Source organism: Salarias fasciatus, unplaced genomic scaffold (assembly GCF_902148845.1).
Source record: "Salarias fasciatus unplaced genomic scaffold, fSalaFa1.1, whole genome shotgun sequence".
Classification (NCBI taxonomy): domain Eukaryota; kingdom Metazoa; phylum Chordata; class Actinopteri; order Blenniiformes; family Blenniidae; genus Salarias; species Salarias fasciatus.
Genome location: NW_021941250.1, coordinates 81,922 through 106,453, shown reverse-complemented (window position 1 = coordinate 106,453; position 24,532 = coordinate 81,922). Strand labels below are relative to the sequence as shown.

General features: G+C 43.7%; 1 protein-coding gene across 1 annotated transcript; it reads right to left on the bottom strand.

Moving 5' to 3' along the window:
- Positions 1-426: 426 nt before the first annotated feature.
- On the bottom strand, positions 427-23,635 carry LOC115384512 (guanine nucleotide-binding protein subunit alpha-12-like). The gene is made up of 6 exons (XM_030086793.1): positions 22,911-23,635; positions 16,554-16,772; positions 4,692-4,742; positions 4,398-4,598; positions 3,798-4,004; positions 427-3,144 (listed from the first exon to the last, which is right to left on the bottom strand). The coding sequence occupies exons 1-6, from the start codon at positions 23,232-23,234 to the stop codon at positions 2,983-2,985; spliced, it is 1,164 nt and encodes a 387-aa protein (XP_029942653.1). The 5' UTR covers positions 23,235-23,635; the 3' UTR covers positions 427-2,982.
- Between the last annotated feature and the right edge of the window lie 897 nt (positions 23,636-24,532).

The following is a 24,532-nucleotide window of genomic DNA, read 5'->3' as shown; positions in this document are numbered from 1 at the left end:
GCAAAGGTCAGACTCTGCTGGGTAACTGAGATATCGGCCGGCCTCGGCTTTGCTCTCATGCCCAGCGGTCTGATAGCTCGAGCTGATGGGCTTCATATTACCAGGAACGGAGGGGGGAGGGGGGGGGGGGGGGGCTCATGGTTTGCCTCCGTTGTGCATCAGTATGACACCGCTTATCGGGAGCGTCAACTCTCCACTTTCTGCCTCCTCATGTTCGTAAATCCTGATCGCACTGCTCCAGGACAGAAGAAAGACATGTTTGAATTTATTTTTCTAAATCCCCCCCCCCCCCCCCCCCCTTCTCCCCTTCCTCCGCTAATCTTTCTACCACTCTTCACTTTCAGCTCAGAGGGTCCTGACCCCTTGCTTTGCCACATACACACTCAGACACACACACACACACTGAGAAAATAAAGAAACAGCATGTCAGCAAACGGCAGTGTATTTCACCACAGAGCACAGAGCCAAGGCACTGGGAAACAAAAAAACAAAAGCAGAAGACCTCCCTCCCTTCATCCTCTGCCTCCGTCCTGATCGCCTTTCAAAGCCTGCGCCTGTTTGTTTGTTTCTTTGCCTTTTTTTTTTTTTTTTCATCCCCAGACGCTTTCCTCCCGGGTCATTTTCTCTCACACACATCCAGTGCAATGACGAAAAAGTTACATAAAAAAAACAAACAAAAACACCTCATGTGAGTGGAAAAGGTAGGTTAGTTAACGACAAATGTTACAGCAACATACCAGTAATGGTTACAGTGATACTGGGAGACAGAGTGGTGTTTGTATTGTACGGCGTTCACACAGTGTCAGTCAGTTTCTTACAGTTTTATATGTACAGGGAAGCATAGATTTATGCATAGCACAATAAACACACGCAAACGACACGGTTTAACGTGATATCGAGGCGTGTCCGAGCGTTCGTGGTTTGCCTCATTCCCCTGGAGGGTCCGGGTGGGAAAAGCAGCTCAGCTGTGTCCCTGCTGCCGCGTACCGAAATGGGGCCAAATCAGCACTTTCACGTCACTCCGCCGTCCCTGAAAACGCACGAGTGGATCCAGACCCGAGCGCAGGGTTCCATTCAAACCACGGGACAGAACATCTCCGCAGTTTCGCCATAAATCAGTGCACGACTCGAGCTGCGGCTGCAGCACTGCTGTTCACGCTACGTTAACAGTGAGCTCATTCGCGGAAAGGTCATAAAGGGGGAAGATAGTGGTTATTTCATGACTGATTCTTCTATCGATCATTTTTTACATCAATTAAGTGATTATTTTCTCCTCTAACGTGCGTTTTCCTCCTTAGCCTTTAGCTCAAGCGCAGCAGTAAAATCATAATGATGTAATAAAATTGATAAAAGCGTCACAAGTTCATAGTCCTGGACATTGGTGTTTCCTCACAATTCAGGAAAAGACATAATTGTTAGGTATAAATTGAGTTCATGGTATTTGGTATCCACAATACAAACCTGATTGATGATAGATTAGGACAGTTGGACGGGGGGGTTAGGATGAGGCTAACGCTAACTCTAAACCAAACACATACAGGGTCGAGCTGTAAATCTAAAACGGTGACCTGAAAGACACAAAAACTAGTTTTATCACTGCGAGTCACTCTTCCATTTACCATAATGGTCGTTTGTGTTCTTTGCAAGAAAGAAAAGTGAAAAAAGCGAATTCTTCAAAGTGGTTCCAGTTTGTTTTGTCTGACCAACACAGCGCTGAACACACAGAGCAGCTACAAACACAAAGAGAGAAGCGAGCGAGGCTGATTAGCTGAATTATCTTCTGACAAATGTGTAGTTGACATGAAGGAGAAAATCATGTTCCCAATCGTAATCACATAATAAAATGATTTTAGGTTCAAATAGACCAGTTATTCACGAGGGATTTAGATTCTGTGGTGTCAAACATTTATCATTCCTTTCCAGGAAACAACAAAAATCTGAGTACTGGCAAGATATAATTACAAATTTACAGTTTAGCGAGCTTCTTCAGGTCACTTGTTCCCGTTTTGATGTTTTCTGGGAAGGTTTCCCTCCCTGGCTCCTACTGCTGCCTTGAACATGGGGATAAGGTCATTTAGAGTTTGTTTGTTGCCGTTTCCTTCAAATTCACAGAACAAAAAGGGCAGGAACACAGGGGGAAAGGCAGGGGACAGAGAGGAACACAGATTCCTGCAAAAACCCAGGAGTTTCTTCAAACCACGAAGAGCCTATAATTCGAGCGTCTACTGTTTCTGCCAACGAGACGAACAATCTGGCCATTGTACCGGGGGAGGGGAGGAAGAGGAGGATGAGAAGAGTAAGACTTGTTATCTGCAGCTGTTCTTCTATCGCACGACGGCAGGACTGAGAGAAGGACGAGAAGATGGTGGAGAGTCGGAGAGCCTCGGCTCTGTCCTCTCTTAAAGTTCATTGACAGGAACACTTGTGCAACCTTATCACATAACAGAGCATATGACCAGTACGAGCCCAAAACCCTCACCCTCTCCTTCCATCACGTGTGCTTAAGACGAGGCATTCTTCAGCGCCAAACCTCCTGCCCTCCTTTCTTCCCTTTCTCTGTGCTCCTTCAGCTGCATCCACCCAGGCAGACATGGTTTAGTGACAAGGCTGTCATGAGTCTTATATACATCCGAGAAAACAGAAAAGAAAAAAAAAAAAAAAAAAACACTTTCAGTGCTCGTGTTATGTAGTTGGTGCTTTCCTCTCTTTTTTTTCCTTGTTCTTTTTTTTTTTTATATATACACATTTCTGAGCTCGTGTGAGAACAGGAAGTATGACTTTAAATGCAGTCTTTCCGTCGTGGGGCTGGACTGCCTTCATGGCTCCACAGGTGCAGAGTTGGACCTGCTCTCTGCGCGGGTCAGCGCTCTGCTCCACAGGTCAGTCACAGAGGAGCAGGCCTCCTCACAAGTCCTCCCAGCCCGGATTCACGGCCGGCTTCACAGTTACGGTCCGCGGAGAGGCCGCCGAGCGGCGCGAAGGTCATTGCAGCATGATATCTTTGAGGTTTTCCTGCAGGATGGTGTCCTTGACGGCGTGGAAAACGAAGCGGATGTTCTCTGTGTCGACCGCCGTGGTGAAGTGGTGGAAAAGCGGCTTCCCCCGGTTTCTCCGCTTTCGGCTAAAAGACTGCACCAGGAACGCCTGGAAGAAGCAGAGGACGGGCGGTCTGTTCACCAAGCTCAACGGATCATTTCAAAGGTAAAACAGGATCACAATGGTCTGACGCTCCGCCCTTCAGCAGTTTGTTCCCCTTGATTGTTGTCAGCTGTGCCTCATTGTCTCAACACTCCCTGCGAGCCTGATAATTCCTCAGCTGTTCAGTTTCCTGACTGGATTTTGCTTCCACCTCTTTAAGAGGACTCCAGGTTTCAGATTTACCAGCTGGAGTAAAGATTGCTATTTGTTCAGATTCTGTGTTTCTCATGAATGAGGGTCATAGATCTAAACTTAGCTGGGCCATTAAAAAACAGTTTTGATTCCATTTGAATCATTTTATTTGTAACTTTTTATTTGAAACAATGTATTTTAACTGAAGCATGCAGAGAGGCATTGATGCAACTTTGATCACATGCAGACTTTTTCTACCTTCAGCGGCCGTGACTCAGCATCAGCTGAATGCTGCCTTACTTCACTCTACCTAATGTAACTCTAGATTTAGGGAATTATTCCCCAAAAGAGACAGCCCATAATAATCATTTACCACGAGTGTACACTATCGGTTAACCTTTTAGAATCAGAGTATATGAACACAGACGTAACACTGAAGACAGCTGACGGGTTAGGAGATCTCGTACCTGTACGTCCTCCAGCCTGCGTGGATCGCCTCTGAACTCAGGAAAGTTCTTTCGGATGTCAACAGTTCGAATTTTTTCCACCAGCAGGTCTGTTTTGTTGAGGAAGAGTATGATGGACACATTGAGGAAGAGCTTGTTGTTAACGATCGTCTCGAAGATGTTCATACTTTCCACTAGGCGATTGGTCCTGCGGTCCTCCATTAGGACCTAGAGAGACACACACACACACACACACACACACACACACACACACACACACACACACACACACACACACACACACACACCATTGTTATTTGTTTTTCTTCTTTTTCCAGGTTTTATCTGGCACTAAATTGAATATTCAGTCGTCATCATATGACCGCTGATTTGAAGTGGAGCCACAATTGCGGGAACAATCAAGTTTCCTCAGTGACCACAAAGAAAGCTTTGTGTAAACCTCAAATGTTGTCTCCCTCTCTCTCTGATGTTTCTCCTCGATTTTATAACTCCCGAAGTCAAGAGACCGTCTTAAAACAAAAAAAAAAAAAAAAAAAACAACTTTCCGCAGCATCGGCCGGACATAATCAGAAGCATGTGTGAGCCCGATGGTGTATCTACCTGGTCGTACTCTGACGATGACACCATGAAGAGGATCGACGTGATCCCGTCGAAACACTGAAACCACTTCTGCCTCTGAGACCGCTGCCCTCCAACATCCACCATCTTGAATGGGATCTTTTTGATGACGAAGTCGTGTTCGACGATCCCTTTAGTCGCTTTCCTCGCAAACAAAATGTCCTGTTTGCTTGGAATATAACTCTATAAAATGGAAAAAAGCAGAGAAGCATTAAAAAAATAAATTGATGGCTGTGGTGTAGTTACGCGAGATTTAACTGGTAGAGTGTGACTCACCAGCTGTCCGATACGATCCAAGTTATCCAGGAAGTATTTGACTGACTCGCTCTGCAAACAAGGAAGAAAACCTTTATGTTGCACATAAATCAAACTTTAAAGAGCCAAATACAAGTTCAACTAAAGCATTTAAAGGTTTCATTCCTTGCATACACTCCTTCATCTTTCAATTCAAATTTATTACAAAACAGACGTTACTGACTTCTCTATGTGATAAAGACTGAAAACATGTGACCAAAGTCGTGTCGGTCCCAGTATTTCTCTCACAAATTTAATCAGCTGCCATTTTAACAAAGTGACTCAACTAAATATCAGTGGTGATAGAAACTGGGTATCTATCAAGATCATCATTCAGGTTAATAAAACTGCCACACATGATTTGATAAAGCACTATAAAAGATATGAAGAAGGCAGTAAACAGAACTGAGATTTCCGTGTGGGATCATGAGCAGTTTGAAGAGGTGTGACCGTCGTCACGTATCGACAGAGGACTGCCACGGGACTCCGCAAATCATCTCAGGCCTGGCTTACAAGACAATTGTTCAAGAGAAAATGCTAATTTTTGTTTCAGAAAAGTTTTGCATTCACATAGCAACATTTGGAAAATGATGCCCGTTTACATGGAAACGGCCGAAATGCTGAAAACGATGTAGTTTCCACCCAAACCTGCAGTTTTCTGACTGACAGATGACTTGTTGTACCGACCTTGTTTAACTGAGTCTGGAGGATCATGTCTGTTTCGAAAATACTGAAAAGAGTTTATACTAATAATTACTGTACAACATGCAGTGTGATTCACCGCCTCTGAAAACGCTTGTGTTCTTTATGATTTTTATCGGTTTAAAAATTGTAGTCAGAGACCAAAGTGCTCTACTTGGTAGTGTATCCACATGCAAGTAATAACGTTCTCACTCGATAGAGAGTTTTGGTGATCCGTATTCCTGATTGTTGGACTTTCCTGCTGTTTGAAGCAGCTCTTGAGCTCACTTCATTTCAGTGAAGCATGAGAATCGATGGGCTAACTCTGAAAACCTGAGTTGTGTAATCCATTACAGCAGAGATGGTGTTCATTTTTCTGTCAGCACTCCATCGTCCGCTATCGAAGAGTAATGCGGTTTAAGTGCGAGCCGATCTTCGCCGCGATGGATTACACGGCTCACGCACGTTTTTAAGTGGCTGCTAATTGATTTTCATAGTGCTCGGAAATGAATGGAGACCAGCAGGTGCCTGGAACAGTGCAGCGAGATTATTCAGGTTTTCAGAGTGCAGCAGTGGGATCTGCAAAAGGAGTTTGTTCCATGTGTCATTTATGGTCCGTGGGCTGACAGCGGGATTTTAAGACGAAACAATGAGCCCCAAGAAGTTCAAACTGGAATCAAACTGATTCCCAACAATGGCTTAAAATTGAAGCTGTGGCTGCCTCCGTCTTTCTCTTAAATGCCCTCACATTCAACAGGAAACAGCTGTGTGTGTGAAAACAGAGGAGAGAGACGAGGGGGAGGGAGACAGGGATTAGCCAGTCAGACAGAACCAGCTACAAAGTCGTCGTAGCACCCCCTCCCACACACACACACACACACACACACACACACACACACACACACACGCACACACATCATGTTTGCATGCGTTCTGGGGACAAAATATGACTCACTTCCATTTCCTGCAGACCTTCACGACACTCGTCTGAACCGATTACTCACCTTTATCTGAACCTTCACCTAACTCAGTTCATAGCCTGCCCAAGAATTATATCATCTTACCTAACTTGGACTTTCATGTTTGTCCTTACACAAGTCCTGTTGTATGTGTGTGTGATTGTGTATGTGTGTGTGTGTGTGTGTGTGTGTGTGTGTGTGTGTGTGTGTGTGTGTGTGTGTGTGTGCACGCTTGGGATCAGGTCCACGCATTGCATTGATTTGCATTCATTTTCTCCCGAGCACGCAGCAATTTCCCTAAACTATGGTCTTATAAAATGTAAAGAATTTCTTTATGGAGACTTGATTTGATCTTAAAGAAAAGTTTGTATTTAAACCTGCAAAAAAAAAAAAAAAAAAATTTATTTATTTATTTTTATCCCAAACTCTGCAGAAGTTTTGGTTTCTATCAAACTCATCAATAACTACCAGTAAACTTCTCATCTCGTTCCCGACATGCCGCCTGACAGCCAGGAAGTGTGACCCCGGTATGAGTGAGCGTTAAACCCGCGACCCTGACGCTGACCTACAGCGTCACGGCCACAGGAAACACAAAGCCTGCCACTCTGATTGGTTCGGCGGGACGTGGAGGACAGGAGGGGTCGGTCGGAGGGAAAGGCAGGGAGAGGGGAATTCCCAGAGATGAAGGGCTACGCGTTGGCAAACAAAGACACACACACACACACACACACACACACACACACACACTCACACACACACACACACACAAATGTGAGAGCACACACAGTCACTCACACGGATTATTTCCACAGTTGCTTTAATGGCCATCAGCAGAATCGAGTCGGATCTGAACAGTATGATCATTCATGCAGCCGAAACACCAAACTAAGCTCAATTTATGAGGCCGGGAGCAGATTTTAGTACCTTCTAATGCATATCTGTAGGGCGACACGTAGTACAAGTACCGCCGTGTGCGTTTGTGTGCATTTGTGTGCGCGCGATTGAGTAAGGCAGGAGGAATGTCTCCATTCACAGCGTGTATGGGCAGATTAGGGGCTTTATAACAGCAAAGAGCAGAATAAGCTCACATTCTGCAGTGTGCGTGACTGTCTGTGTGTTTCTATCAGAGAGAGAGAGAGTGTGTGTGCGCGCGCGTGTGTGTGTGTGCGCGCAGGTATATGCGTCACGAGTCTTTTCCCAACAAACATGTCTGGGGAAAAAAGAAAGGAGAAGCATCTTCATCATTGTGTGTTTGAAATTCATTTATAGAGTCTTTAATGTGCTCAGAGGTGCAATATAAAAAAAAACATTTACTTTTTACAAGACCGATACTCCTGAATGACTTTGTGGTGAGAGACGGAGGGACTGTAAAAGTAAATAAATTAATAAATTCAGCTTGCAGTTAAGTTCATCTGAATTTTATCACATTTAACAGACATTTTTTTCCAGCCTCTCGCTTATTTGAATTCTTAAAAAAAAAAAAAAAAGTTATTTTTTTGGCCACTTTGACTTCATTAGTTTCTGAGAGCAAACATGAATATGTAAAATCCATTCCTTCTTTATCTCTCCAGACATTTCTTAAAAAATATAGAAATGCTCCGCCTGGATCAATGATGCATGACTGATATGGGTAGCTCTCTCCAAAAATTCAATTATCTTGATAAATGTCGTGAATTGACTTCTGCTTCTTCTCCCTCATTAAAATAAAATCATTCACGCTTTATGAATATGCAAATGTTTTTTTTTTCCATATCAAAAGTAAAACTTGTGAATACGAAATGTTTCGAGTTGCACAAGTTTCCACATCAACTTCAGAATCAAATGATTAAATATTACTATTATGCTGCCAAGTGAACCACACTCATTGTTCCACCCCCGAAATCAGTCATCCTGCTGAGGAATGTGTTTTTAAGGGGAAGAGGACTTTGAAGCTGTCAATCAATCACACAACCCTCTATTGGTTGTGGTAACTCCTGACTAAATGGAGACACAAACATGGAATTTAATGAGAGTTTTCACAAGAAATCCCATTGAACTGTTGCTTATGTTCCTTGACTCAAGATGTCCCTGGAGTTCACACAGCACACATAAATATGGTGTCCGTCTCCAATTCAACAATTATTTTATTATTTGATGAGGACAAAAACCTGAAAAAAGACCGATATGACTATCTAACACAGTAAATTATGGATGGAAGCACTCTTTAAGTTCATCAGCCCCATATAGTCGAATTTTATCTTGAGTGGGCTGGACCGGTCTAACAGTGTCACAGTAACCTTCATATTTAAGCTTTGAAATATGTCTATATTTTCATAAAAACCAAACAATTACTACCAAAAAATGATTACATTCTCAACATGTAGTGAAACCTGGTTCAGAATACAGTGATTTGTCAAAAAACTGTTGCATTATACAGATTAACAGAATGCTTTGAGACTGGTTTATACCCGTATTTTTGCAGCGTGCTTAGCTACGGCGTCTTTCTTTTTGCTTGGTGGTTTGGCGAGCTGGATTATTGACTCTTGCAGGCTGGTTTTGGCCCACAGGCCTTATTTTTGACACCTTTGCACTAAGTACTAACTGTCAACATGTACACACACAGACATACCTAACTACATCTACCATGCAACCTATTTGTCAATAGTCGTGTCATTTGTCCCAGGGCTATCTTTATAAACAGTGACTGTTTGTAATACTCTTCTATTAAGACTTTGATGTATTTGGTCAGTTGTCAGAGTCCAAACAAAACAAAAAAAAAAAACCCAGTTTCAATCAAACCTGAATTACCATCAGGCGTCTCTGGCAGAAGTAAAGCGAACAGGGTGATTATATTCCTTGAAATGTCAGATGTACAGAATTTGTCTAAAAGTGAATGTAAAAGTTGTGTGTCAAGGATGGCTCCAGCCCTGATCAGAAGGCGTCTTCCCGCTGTGTGTGATTATCTGACTCCTTCCTGATGTGTTTCACCTGTGCATCCTCCTCCCTCGTGTATATAAACTCACGTCCACCAAGGTCCTGGTGCCAGATTGTCTTTGTGCCTCCAGCATCTCTTATAATCGTGTGCCGGCCATGTTTGCTTCAGTGGCCTGTTTTTTTTTTTTTTGTAATACCTTTGCTGTCTTGCGTGCGTGTGTGTTTTTTTTCTTTTAATCTGGAAGCTTATTTCATGCCCTCTGCTATGTTCTTTTGTCAAAATGCTGAAAATGTGAACATGGAAACACTTTTTTAATCTTTTTTTGTAGTTATTCAACCAAAAAAAAACTTTAGTGCACAGACATTTTTCCAGTGGACTCATGAGGATGCTGCACACACTTACTTGACTTTTCTTTTTGTGTTTATTCAGTTTTCGCTGTGCATTCAGTTGTGACTGTCACCCTCAGCTGCTTTGAAGACTGACTCCTCACTTCAAAAGAAACAAAACTGTTTTCCACTGTTTGGATTAAGTCGTGCTGCTGATCATGCGTTAATCTCTAAGAGACAGACAGACACATGGGGACGACTCTTGTCTCCACGTTTCACTCATCACTTGCGGACGAAAAAAAGAAAAGAGCAAATTTTCAGGAGTAGTAGGGACAGATATTTGTGCTGCAAAATAGGGAGGAAAAGTAAGAAGTCACCAGAAAAAATGTTGCACAGTAATGAGCAAATATGTGGAAAATCTACTTAGAAATGAGGGCGTGTGAAGGGATGCTACAAACTAGCAACATAAAATACCATAATCATGTCAAAGTTGAATTGAACAGAGGAACCTTGGCTGTGAGAACAGTCCTCTGTTGTTTCAGACCCCAAATACAAACATTAAACATTGAAATCTGTGTTTTGTGATTCCACTTGCCATGTTTTGGACACTAACGCTGTGCTACTTCATGCCACACATAAAAAAACTATGCAACGGATTCAAGCAGAGATTCCACAGATCACAACAATATAAGTGAATCCTTATCACACTAATATATGTATTGTACTTCAGTGCTTCCTCCCTGTGCAGATGGACATATGTGCTGGTAGTGAAGCTGCCTGTAAAGCCACGGTTAAATCATGAAACAGACCTCCTCGCTGACAGCAGCAGCACAGACTTCCAGATTGCAGTCAACCATAAACTGTGTGTGTGTGTGTGTGTGTGTGTGTGTGTAGCAGTGCATGTGTTTCAGCATTTATAGCCCCTTTACTGCTTTGTGGGGCTTCAACGTTTCCCTGTACCTCCTTCATTCGGGGACGCCTGTGCCGCTGAAGACAGCCGCCATCGCAGCTTGATATACACCCTTGTTTTTCGTTGTGCGAAGGAGGCCTTTGCTGTTTATGTCCTGTATCAAACTGTGTGTTATCTGGGTGTGGTGGGAACGCAGCAAACCCAGCAAGTAAACAAAAATCCCTCCATGCGCTGGCTTTTTGGTTTGTTTTTTTTTCTCACTATCTTCACTTCTCCTTCGCTCGGAGCCTTCCCATCCCCCCTGCTCATCTCCACTTTCTGCTCCCTTGCTGGTCTCGGTCCCCCCCCCCCCCTCCCTCCCCCTCCATGTCTGCCTGTGGCCCGGCTCCAGCTGTGCCTGGGAAAAGCTGACTGTGGTATCCCCGGAAAACCTCTCAGAGAGCGGAGGGAAAAGCTGGAGGTGGAGAGTATCTAACTCAGCACATTTACTCCACAGAAGACATTTTGGTTTTTCTCTCTGTAAGTGGGTAGGGCTTCTGTTACTCCATATTCAGATCGTTGCCAAGAAGTCCCCCCCCCCCGGGACAAATCCACCAGGAGCGATGACTTTTAGCTCAGCTCAGCTTCTTCATCTGGATTGTGACACTTCGCTTGGAGCAAACGGAGTCCTGCTGAAGAGTCACTGAAAACAGCTCATAGTTTTATTTAGAAAAGTCCAGGAAATAATGTAAAGAACTCAGAGGTGTGGTTTCAAAAAATATTTTGAATCATAGGATGGAAATTTTCTATTATTTACTGATAAACCAACTGAATTAACCAATCACGCAACAACGACAACATTAATATCTACAAACTATATATTGCACGTTACACCAGCGGTTTAGCTCAGACTGGAATAGTTTCAGTCCACAGTGGAGGTTATCAGCCTGTCCTGCTTAGACGGAGGTGAAGGAAGACGTAGAGGCAAGATACTGCATGAGGTGAAAAGTGCACCACGGTGGTCCAGAAACTGGAGGGGGTTTAGTTTCAGTTTGGTCTGCTGACTTTGGCCACTTTCTCCACACGCAGTCAGCAGCGACTGGAGCTACGACACGCAATTCATAGAAGTAATTATGGTGATTCAAAACCAGAAGCTCCTGACTGCAGCAGCTGGTATCAAAACTCAATGATCCATTGTAAAGCCACTTCCAAAAATATGATTAGAAATTACAAAGAAAAGAGGTCTTGTAAAAAAAAAAAAAAAAAAAAAAAGGCACAGAACTTGCTGAACACACAATTACTGAGTATCAGAGACTGTTTGAACAATCACAGTTATCCTGCAATGATGATAATATGTCAAATATTTCAGCATAATTTTGCTTTTTACCTAGATTGAGGATGGTTTGTGACACCTAATCCTGAACAAGCATTCCTCAAATCACAGACAACAGCTCTCTAATCCACTCAAAGTTTAATTTTCTTTATGGGATTTGCTGACAGCCAGAAAAATGCAGTAAAGCGAGTTTTATCAAAGTGAGACGTGTCGGGCTCACAAGGCAAACTCAAGAAATCTGCTCCGAGTTTGTGGAGACTATAAGAAAGTTTACAACACATAAACACAAAGTGATCCCTGTGGTGTAAACATCTGTACGTGGAGATCACCGAGTGCACGGAGGAATCGGGAATCGCTCTGGGGGGCTCGGGGAGGCACGCAGATGCGTACATCTCAGACTCAGTATGGATTGATAGCACATAGGCAGGTGACAGGCGTCACAAACACTTCTAAATACGTCGGTTTTCCATGCGGATTGGCCTTTAAGGCAGGAGGACCTCTGCCGCAGGCTGTAACACACTAAATTTATCACGTAGTGACTCCAGATAAGACAAAGCTGACTGACCCTAAGCTGCACATCTCACACACACAGTATGTTAAGTGAGAGGGAGGCGGAAGTGGCTTCTGTCTGACTCCAGATTGCATTGTCACTGATAAATGTCCAACAAGGCAAAAGGTCAAAATGCGCCGCCGTCCGAGTGGACAGTGAAGCGGCTGATTCCTTGGAGACAGAATAAAACGAGCCGCCACATCCAGTCCGGAGAGCACTGACAGAGAGGCCAGCCGCTGATGTCCGAGCGCCGACAGTGGGGCTGGTGATCATTCAAGCCTCTGTGCAAAGACGCTCAGTGTCTTTAACAGTCTCACTGCAAATTCATACAGACTTGTTGAACTCTGGTAAACGGAGGCTTTGAAGGAGACTGGGTGAGTTTAGTTCCCAGGTGGAAAAAAGAGATGGTGGAGGGACAGATCTGCCTCTGCTTTACGCATCCCCCTGTAGTGCTTAAAGCCTGCTCTTGTGAGCCACAGCCCGGACAGGTTACATCAAAGTTTACATGGTGTAGGATACATGCTAAAAGTCTATGTAAGCCAAAAAAAAAAAAAAGAGTCAAATGGATAAAACCAGCACATACACACACTTTTCCCTTTGTAAATCACAACTGGCTTGGAAAGCAGCGCAGGTGGATTCTCCTCATGTCCCGCCCTGGACACGCCCACTTTTTTTTTTTTACCATAAATGCTCAATGCAATGTACCTACTGAATATTCTGCTTGCTGATAAATGGAGTTTTATGATCAACCGTGGCTGAAAAGACAAGGAAAATGTGATGGAGAGTGAAACAGAAGGTGCAGGCCAGGAAAATTATATTGATGGTGACCGTGAAATCACTAATAAATGAAAATCAAGTGAATGGCAGCGTGTGGTCAGCACTGATGTTTTGTGTCCTTTTGAAACAGAACATATTTCTGTTTCAAGAGAGTAGCAGGCTGATCGCCCTGCATCATGACACTTTTGAAAACAAAGAGGAGCATTGTCAGGCAGCAATATCAATACAACCTGAGCAGCACGTAATCTACAGGATATAACCAAAGCACTTATTTAGGCAGAAAGCTGATATGTAAACACAGCGCTGCAGCAGGAAACACTTTTGATCGGGGGAAACTTCTTTGGCACGACACTGGTTTGTTGTGTCCTGTCAGTGTGGCGCTCTGCTCTACAGCAGGGCGGAGCGCCTGGAGAACCTGAAGTGTCCTGAAGTGTCCTGACCAACAATTGAGCTGCAGACTCTAACAAACATGTAAAGTCATGGTGAGCAGTGTGTGATGTCTGTCTGAAAATGCAGCTTAATTAAAGATATATAAAAAAAAAAATGAAACAAGAAGCTGCATTACTATTAAAACTATGAAAGAAAATTTATGAAACAGTAGTTAGAAAAACACAATATTCAGATTTGTAGTATATAATGTACAGCAACTACACTATCATTTCATTTTAGATAACATTCTCTCTATATTTTTTTTCTATTAAAATGTGAAAATGACGTGTTTTTCACTTGAAAAGTTGTTGTATAACCAGGGCCCAAAAATATGGCTTTGGTTGATGTCCAAAAAACACCCTGACAGTTCAGCAAGCTAGCCTGTTAGATTTCTACTGACGTCTTAAAATTAGACGCTTTGTCAGATAACAAAAAGCGGGAGAGAATAAAAAGATTCTGAATAAGTAAATCGATATTATAAGGCCCTCTGACACGTCTTCTACAAGGCAAAGAGATAAATCAATGGCTTGGAAAGAGCTGCAGTCTCTCTTTTACTTTATCCACACACTGTTCGCTGACAAAAGCATGTGAAAAATTTTGATTGGGATTTGGATGGTTTCAAATTAAGAGTGTGACAATTTACCGCTCTCTGATTTCAAAATACCTGTCTGCAATTCCTGTGAAATATTACTCGATATTCCATCTATTCACAGTGACTACTTGTACAATCAGAAGAGAGAAAACTGCCACTGATGTGTGCTACCCACCGGCGTGTTTAATATATTACGGATAAAGAGAAAAAAAGAATCGCGCCGCTGTCTACGAGCTGCTTTCGATCGTGTTCGCTCCTTGTAACGTGGCAGATGAAACTCGGCGGGGCTCCACTCCAGCGACTCCATTTTCCAGTCAAGAGAAAAACAATTACACTTTTGGAAAGTTTCCAACCCCCCCCCCCCCAAAAAAAAAAAAAACATAGAGGATGAAAACAGTAAGTTACATAGAGAAACAATAAATACTTCCAGCTGCTTCACCCGGCGCAGCACTTAGTGCTTCGGCGGGACTTCTCTCTCGGCTGACAGCGAAACTCGGCTCGGATGGCAGCCGATTGCCTTCCCTGACGTCCGGAGCTCGCCGGCGATCATTAAGTCAGTGAAAACTACCTTCTACCATGCAGATATCTGCTGTTCTAACACGACTGGAAACACACACAGACTATAGAGCAGAGAGTTTTATCAGAAATGCATTTACTTAGGCGTCCGTTCGACAGTGAGAGATGGGCAACAATGTTCTCAGTGCATGTTGTCTGGTGAGCGCTTCCAAGAAGTAAAGGTCAAACTGCTACTTTTAACTGCAGACTCTTGTGAGGGAACCAAAAAAAAAAAAAAAATGCATTTTTATACTGACATGTAGAGATAGCGGCTTGGTCACAGGTCATTCATTGGATGTTCCTCAGCTGCTGCGATGCATAAAAGTTGAAGCATCAGTTCAGTGACCTCTCGTCGTCATGTTTTGGAGTCAAAGACCGAGCTTAAGCCAAACCGGAGGATTATATATTTTTAAAGGTGGAATACAACATTTTCTCGAAAAGACGAAGCCCCACGTCTGTTACTCACTTTTTGAACAACGCGCATGCGCCAGACCATCCGCCCGGCTCTCCTGCTTCTCCCAGAAAACGCGGAAGTGTACGAGCGCGATCTCCTCTTCTCCGGCGTGCACGGCTCTGTACAGTTTCTGCGATCCGCCTCGCTCATAAATAAAGCTTTTTTTTCCCGAAACAGCTACAGTTTCATTATGTCAGACTCGCCATCGGTAAGTACTAGCTCAGAAGCTCACCGGCTACATAAACACTCTGAATGCGCATGCGCAAAAAGGAGAAGCTGATTGGGCGCAAGCACGGAGAACCGCCTTACGAAAGCAGCTCGTCAGAATGATTGACAAACAGACCCACCAATTATTTAGGTGATCCACCCGGAAATCAAAATGTTGTATTACACCTTTAATGTTTTGGCGAAAAATGGAAAACTCAGAGCAATCAGTGCATTTCTACTTTAATTCTCTACACCTGTCTTATTTAAACTAAAGTCTTGCAGGCTGGAGTGTGTCACGGATCTTTCCCTCTCTCACACACACACACACACAAAGATCATTCATCAGAGAGCAGAAAACCACACCAAGGGACAGTTTAGAGTCACCAACAATCCACATCCAAGGGATTTTCACAAGCGACAGTGTTTACAGCTACAGCACTGTGCAACCCTGCGTCAAAATTAATAAGCACAAGTAGCAAAAGTAGATAAAAGGGGCGCCGTTTATTCTGGCGTACAGTGAAACCCTGCATGAAAAGCTTTGATAACTTTCAAGTAGTTTCTTGTAATATGTGGCAAACAGACTCTTTATATTAAAGATTGGTGCTTTAATAAATACATAAGTAGCACACAGAAAACTATGTTTAGAGTCTGTACAGTAGTATGAAGGTTAAATTGTTATTAAAAGCTAAGAACTGATTTCCATCCATCTGTTTATTTATTCCTTCCCTTTTCTCAATTGATTCTGAACTTGAGGCCACAGCAGTCGCTCTTGCTTGGTACAAAGAAATGTTATGAAGCTGTTAAAAGGATGTAAATTCACTACTCATTTGTGGAGTAAATAGTGAGACAAGTAGTAGTTGAGCATGTGCTGTTTCTCTGGGCGAATGCAGAGCATGACCTGTTATCACACGCCACTACTGCAAGTTCAACGCTTTAAGTAAAGCAAACCTTATTACAGCTTCCTGAAAAATTAAAAAGGGATAGACCTTTGATCTGTGATCAGCCTGTTTCATGTGAGAAGGTTTCTGAAGTGACATTCTCCTTTCATGTAATTAATAGTGCTAAAGGACATCCGGTTTGAAGTCAGTCGGAGCCCCAGGTGGTCGTGATAAGGGCTCACAGAGTTACAGGGCTTCATCAAATAAAAAGACTGGAAACCACGTCTTTAATCTACTCACCAGCTGGAACTCGGAGCGTCGTGCGTAGGCCTCCTGTATGCCGGCGTCTGCCCACAGCGTGCTCAGCGCCATCACGTACAGCTGGAACTCGCTGGGCTCGACCCCCGAGGCGCCCACGCGTCCCTCCCACGACATCACCAGCATGCCCTGCTTCTCGTTCTCGCAGCTCTGCCAGCCGATGCCCAGCTTGTCCCGGGCGTCCACCAGCACGCGCATGCCCTGAGGAAACACACACCACATGAGCCCGGCACGGGAACAGCTGCTTTTCTTAAAATCGGCAGTAACGTATAAACAACTTCCACACAGCGGATAAAAAGAAAGAAAAAAAAAAGAGGTGAAAGCGTCAGCAGTGTGTCTGGCCTTTGCTGGTTAATGTGGAGGAGCTTTAACACTGCGGCAGATGTGTCGCGCTCAGACACATGCATGAGTGGCTGCTGGTGGTTTTCTGGAGACTGATCTGTGTGGGAGGTCTGCTCCTCACTGATCAATCTGAACAACACAAACACTTAGAGAGGCACTCAGAGTCCTACCTCCTCACCATCGATTCCATTTCAACAGGACTAGCCAGGTGTTTGACCACCATTGTGGTGTTTTAGAGTCACTTAAATATCTTCTGATTATCAAAGTCCCACAGTTTCTCCTAACTTTCCACTCGCACGTCCGCACACACTTCACACAGTGTTCAACCAGCTGTATGGAGGCCAACAGAGAGATTCTGTTATTTCTTAGGGAACAATGATAAAGCTGAAAGTCCTTACATACGAAGGCAACGACGGGCCTCAAGGGGTCCGTTTACACAACAACATTTCAAATGAAAACATAATTTTTGTGTTTCAGAAAAGCTTCACACAGCTCTGTTTTTGAAAAAGATGTCCGTTGGATTGCTGTGACTCTCTAAAAGAAAAACTACCGAGTCCCTGAAGAATACAGACTGAGATTAACAACACTGCAGTTTTTGTCCATCTACTTGACTGTGTGCAGCAGAACTATTGACTACGCCTGTGAGGTGCATGTGCAGCAGCAGCATCTTCAAAAAGTTGCATTTTCAGTGGCTCCAAACACAGTTCTCATGTAATCAAACACCCAGAATGCAAAGAAAATTTTCAACTGCACTTTCACATTGTAGAAGAAGCCTAAAAAATCTTTTGTTTACACGTCCTACTCAACCATGGAGAAACACTGCTACGATGCAGAATAAAACTAATAAAAGTTGCTATATTGAGGGAAATGAAGGACAAAAAAATGAGAAGACTGGTTACCACTGTGGCTGAATCAGCAAGATCCCTGACCCTCTGCTCCCAGTATGTGTTGTTAAAGTTTACTATGAATAGGATGGGTTCAATCCATTAAAAAATAATTCCCCCAAGGGGATCAATAACGTTCCAAGTAAGTTTTGGATGCTGATGAGAGCGGCCATGTCCACCAGCATTTGAGCTAAGTGCTTTGTTTTGGAAAATCAGAGAATGGAAAAGGTTCCACAGTCTCTCCGAGAAGCAGTCTGGGGGGCTTAAAAGGTTGGGAACCACTTCCCTAGATCACGTTTCTCATCCACCAAGAACCAATACCATAATATATGATTCCAAATTTCCACTTGGGGTATTTCCAAGTGAACAGGAGCTCCATACTAGCTCAACCCTCCCTGCTGCTCCAGAACTGCCATTTTCTGTCTCCTCTCATGTGGCCCTTTAATTGTCTTCCTGGAGAAAAACTCTAAAAGTAAAAATTAACCATCCTATATGGTGAGAAAAATGAGCTCTTATCACTTAAATCCTCACATATTTCTCACTGTTCCAGTGTTTTCTTTACAGTTCTGATATTCATAAGACGATTTTTTGCAACCTTTCGTACTAAAAACCATCAACATTAATCTACATTCATCTAAATGCTCAATGCAGACAGAAGATGAGTGACACCATGAAACCAAAGAGCCTCAAACTGCCTGATCAAGCTGAACATTTGGTTTCATCCATTCCCCTGATCTCCTATAATAACGGAGGAGAACACTTAAGGTCCACACAGGAAGTTCCAGTCTGAGAGTAAAAGCAGGTCTTCTCACTGTGAGGCAGCACACTGCAGTGCATTCACAGTATTTATAGCGAAAATAGATTTATTATCAGGAAAGAAATAGAAGTCTCCTTTACAACATTGTGGAACCTTTAATAATTTACCGTGCATATTTTATAGCCTTTTAAAGTTCAAAGTCTGCTCAATTATTAAAGCCTCGGAGTTCCATTGGTTTGTTTTTTATTGATTGACACCATGTTGAGCTCAGCAGTGAACAAGCAACAAGTGTCTGAGGGGTCGCAGCAGGTCGGAGGAAGTAGGATGAAACCGGGGTGATGAGTGACGATCACTGACTCACAACCACCTAAACCTTGGGCTGAGTCATGTTTATTTGTACTCCTTAATCTCACATTTGCTGGGCTTTGCACACCCACAACATAAACAGCCTCTGACCCTGCTTCACACAGACGAGGAAAATACTGTCAAAAGACTCCAAACGACTTCAGACAGCAAGAGATTCCTCCTCCTTGAGACAAGGCATGAAAAGGGGTTTTTAACAAAAGGATTTCTCACTAATGCATGTTTGTTTGGCCATGTGAAGCATGTGCTGTGTGCTTCATGACTCAATGGTGAGAGGTCGTCGAAAGTCTGATCCCACATTTTTAAACCCTTTTTAGTCAGACTGGAGGCTGTTGTTTTTAGGAATGAGTGAGATGGATGACAACCCAAACTGGTGAGGAAGTCATGAACACAAAGACGTTCACATAATCCAACACGCATGCAGCTCCAGCTCTACATTGGCAGGAAAATTGCTACCAGAAAGTCACAGTGAGCGGGCTTTGAGTCACTTCCAGACGGCAGTTTTTGTTTCAGTCGCTGGGTGAACTTTATCAGTTTATTAATCTGCAGTGTTCGCTTCATAATTCTCAATATTCATGTCTGTTTCTCTTCCTGATTTACATGGCTGTCTGTTCTTACGCTTTCTGAATCAATAAAAGAAGCTCAGCTCCTCATCACATACCTTCTGCTTCTCCATAACAAGTTCACCAGGCCTGACCCCTTTCGGCCAAGATATGTTGCCTTCTTGTGCCCAAATTTGGAAATTAATCCCAGAGTATGCGTCTCCCTCTATTATGAGAGCGAGCTAATTTGTGAATGGAACATTCAGGTGATCCTGGTCCAAATAACATTGACTAGAATAAATTTAGCAGGCACTTAAGAGTCAGGTGGCCATGACAGGGAATGTTATAAAAAGCCTTCGTGAGACTCAGGTTTGTTCTTATGAGTTTAAGCTTCATGATATTTTAACAAGTGCTGCGCAGATGGTTTTGCTTTTCTATTTTGTTTGAAGTGTCGTCTCAAACGTCTTCTTGTAAATATGACTATAACTGACTTTAATCCTGGTTTAACACTCGCTTAAATGCTCATGGGGGATTTCATTCACATGGAACGTTTTGACTGTTCTTTCTCATAACCGCCTCCCAAATGTAACTGCCAGGGTGAGACACTGTCGTCATCATCTTCAAGATAAAGTCCGTTATGATTCAGAGGAAGTGACGCCTCACCTTCTGACGAAAAAGCTTATTTATCATTTAGCCACAAACTTTACTCTCACCCCAGCCAGAGAGCAACAAGACAGGAAGCATGACAGTGAATGGGAAGAGGATCAGCTCTGATCTTCATCATGTGCGTCTCACCACCAGAGGCTGGAAAACATTAAAAACCTTCTGTTGGAGCTGATGACTTCTCACAGCAGGGACGTTGGCTCGGACAGAGCTCTGTTTCATTCATAACCATATTTCTTTTTTACCACTGTCACTAATTATTAAATCGCTCTCATCCTGTAATCGTGTTGCCAGTGTCTGCAATGACAGAGAATTGAGATCCTCCCTTGAAAAATCACTGCATCCGAGTTAAGGATGACACTCAGAGCGGCAGCAAAAGCAGACAAAAACCACAACACTCAAGTATCTAACCAGCACGATTAATTTACATCCGACAAGCAAACTGTCTAATCTGACATAAAAGCTTCGACCAAACACTTGAAAGATGATCGCGATAGTCAATGACAGTTAAAAAAAACAAGAGATGAGAGACAAAACAAACATACTCAATCTGGATGGATGTATATACTTTGTGAGTTATAGACTGCAGGATGGTGTCGGGGCCATTACTCTCCTCTCAACAAAGACGGATCGCTACTGTGACACTCAAACCAGGAGAATAAGTATATGAGTAATGCCACCTCGGAGGCCGCCATTGTTATCATTGTCCATCTACTTGCACATGTGCAGAAGAAAGACGGTGGTGCACATGCTCAGTAGCAGCGTTTCAAAAAAGTTGAGTTCCACCCAGCCTTGTTAGCTGAGATCGGCTGCAGCACTGTATGAACCTCAATTGTTGAGTAAAGTTTAATGCAAACTAATACCAGCAGCAAAAAAAGTGTGATGACCAGGGACCACAGTATTTATTCACTATAATGGTACTATTATTTTTTTTAAAATGCTACCTTGAAAGAAACTCGATCTCTTTTTGAAGTTTTATAACTGAAACTTTCTTCACATTACATTTTTAACAAATTACATGGGTGCAAGTCAAGAAATCCGTTTTGTTCCAGTGGTCCTCAAAGGACCATAAAATAACTCTGTGTCAAGCAAGCTCGCTCCGCTCTAACGCAGCAAAAATGTATTTCACACTTGAAGCTTGACAGACTTACATCAGCAGTTTTTATAGTCACTTTAATGCACGGGAATCAAGAGGGTCTACTGTGACGAAGATTATAGCGCAGACTTATCAGTGAATAGCAGTATAATTACTGAGATTCAGTAAGCGGGACCACACCTGAACATCACCACCATATTTATTTTTATAAACCCTAATTGTGGCTGGCACCTGTGTTCTCTCTTCAAGCTTCATCCCTCCTTCCTCTCCGGCTTTGTTCTCTGTCATTAGGCTCCCGTGAAGCAGATGGGAGGATGTTTCCTTTACACCTGACAGGTGACTCTGATCCTCACCAAGACAGGCAGCACAGGACCGTCTATTTGTCTTGTCTGAAGCGACTGGAAACGAGAAGTGTGGGTGTGAGGCGCACAAAAGATAAACTCACTTTTGCATTTTTACAGAGGTTTTAAGAATTGTGTTGACTTATTTCCATTACGTTGCTATTTCGGCATTGTATCTATGCATTTATCACTAACGCCATCAGCAGATTGTGAATGAATGCAGTCTGAATACTTGAGGGCTTTCACCATTCCTAGACGCCATCTGGGAACACGTTTCACCTTCTGTCAAACTGTGGGATCAATCATCAACCACTCTGTAATATTAGTCGTTGATATTGTGAAGATGATGGATTGCGGGATGAGTCAAGCAATCACAGGGTGTGTGTCATGTTCATATTTCTTACGATCGGTATTAAAAGTGCGTCTGTGGACATGGCAGACACAAAGCTGTGTTGAGAATGACGCCCAGTGGGCCCACGGCCAGGCAAACCTATATCAAAATCACGCCATTACTTACAGTTTTTGTCTGGCCTATCGTTGCCTACACACCAGGCATTGTGTGTGTTTTCCGGAGGTTAGACGTGGTAAAGGGTGGGTGGCTGTGGAGGGAGTGGGGGGGGGGGGGGGGATTGTGTTCGTGATATGACTCCAGACAGGACGGCCACTGTATGCTTGTGTTTGGGTGGGTTGGGTGGAGCGGGGGTATTGAATACTGTCTTGTCTGTGGAGGAGTGCAGGGGCTCTTATCACCCACGTCTGGAGCTGTGTGGCACTCAGGGCGGATGTGCTCATCCCTCAGGAATAGTCTGGTATTGTTAGCTGGTGAAGGAGGCCCAGCCATGACAGCAAACAAAGGGTTGGACACACACACACACACACACACACACACACACACACACACACACACACACAGCAGGATAAAAATATGTACTATGTCAACAGACTTCTCTGTGTGGGTTTGAGTGGCTGTGAGTGAAGCCCTGAAGCAGAGAGGTACTCACTTTATTGACTGGACAACTATTTAGTTCCTTCTTTGAGAGATCAATTATATGGTCAATAAAAAGTGTGAGAAAAGGAGAAATCAAAGTAACTCGCAGTCTCACAGGACCTCAGCTGACATCTTCCTGTCTGATAAGTCACCTGAAATAAACTTACCATGAGAGCAGACGCATCTGAGCAGATTGTTATTGTGTTTTCAGGAGTTTAAGCTCAAACATAAGTCAATCAGCTATCATATTTTCCTTCCAACAATAGGATTAAAAGTTTAAAGGGTATTTTTAAGAGAAACACTTGAACAGAAAGAGACAACATCGTGAGCGTGTGTAGGCCCAGATCACTCCATTCCTCTTACCTTCAATATATTCTCATAAATAGTGTCCCGGAAATCCAGGAGCGCCTTCTGATCAAACTCCTGTCCGTTAATGATGCGCATCTGTTTGAGGAATGTGGACTTTCCGCTCTCCCCGGCCCCGAGCAGCAGGATCTTCACCAGCCGCCGCACGGCTCTCCTCTCCCGGGCCAGCATCGCGTCTATCTCCCGGCTGCGGCGCCGCGCCTCCCGCTCCTTCGCCGCGTCCCTCTCCCTCTCCCGGCCGCCCTCCTTGCTGCTGCCCGGCTCCCGGCTGGCCTCGGCCGGCAGCAGGCAGCGGCTCAGGGTGCGGACCACTCCCGACATGGCGAGTCGTGGGAAAAGTTCAGGGAAACTCCGGTGGGGAAATGTTCATTATAGGGACCGGGAGCTCTGCGGTGGACACGGTTACATCCACTGACAAACTCTTTGTCCCGGCAGAGAAAAAAAAAAAACAAGCTAATAAAGCAGCTCTACATTAGTGAGTGAAACACTTATCTAGGCTGAGACCCGAGTTCATGTTGGTTAAACCGCCATGAACAAAAAAAGAAAAAGGAAAAAAAAGAAAAATCCCCCTTGAAAGGGAAACAAAGGCAGGGGAAGTTTCAGAAAAAGTTTCGGAGAACTTTTAAAGGCTGAAAGTTAAAGTTGTGGGTTCCATCCGGGAGCGAAGACATAAGACTGTAAGCTCTGCAGCTGCAGCACTCCGGGTCCAAACTATCCGAACAGCCGGCGGGTGGTGAACTTGAGCGGGGCTGCGGAGCGTCTGCGGCGGTGGGACGGTCCGAGGAGGGGGCGCCCCTGAACCGCAGGGGAGCACCGCCAGGGGGCGCCGCTACACCGCAGAGGACCACCGCCAGGGGGCGCCTATAAATTCAAAACATGTATACAATTTGTGTGCATGTTTTGTATTTAGTTTATTTTGTTAATGTTCACTGTGTTTGCATGTTGGTGTGTAATAGTGATTTGGTGTCTGCACGTGATAATTTCAGGAGAATGGGGCTCTCAAAATCCTGTAAAACATCTCATGCTCCATTTGTTGTGTGTAAAGTGGTTTATAAATAATGTTTGGTTGATTAAATAATTGAATCAGTGATTCCTTGATTGTTATTGATATCTTTGGGGATCTGAAGTGTTTACTTGCTGCTGAAAGCAATTTTCAAATTTTCTGCAAATGATAAACAACATGCGACTCAAAGTGCTTTACAAATAATTCACTCACACACATGCGCATACATGTATGTGTTTGAGTGCATCCAGAGGCGGAGCGTGGGTCTCAGTACAGAGGGGCAGGAGCATTCTCGACAGGCCCTTATGATAGTAATTTTACCATTGAAACTACTACTCATGCTACCATCAAACAACACACTAATGCTCACTTTTATTGAGCCAAGCAAACCTATATGCCTCAGAAAGCAGAATAAAGTCACAAACAAGTTCAAAAACTTGTTCTGAAGAACAAATACACACACACACACACACACACACACACGCTCAGTCTTGTATTTCTATCCTTGTGGGGACCTTCCATTGACTCCCATTCATGTCTAGCCCCTAACCCTGACCCTTACCCTAACCCTAACCCACACCACAACACAGCCTAACCCTAAAGAAATGTTTTTGCA

Coding starts and splice junctions, on each gene's coding strand:
- LOC115384512 (XM_030086793.1), bottom strand. CDS start 23,234: ATGTCGGGAGTGGTCCGCACCCTGAGCCGCTGCCTGCTGCCGGCCGAG. Junction 16,773..22,910: donor TTTATGAGAATATATTGAAG/GTAAGAGGAATG, acceptor GTGTTTCCTCAG/GGCATGCGCGTGCTGGTGGA. Junction 4,005..4,397: donor CATCGTCAGAGTACGACCAG/GTAGATACACCA, acceptor GTGTCTCTCTAG/GTCCTAATGGAGGACCGCAG.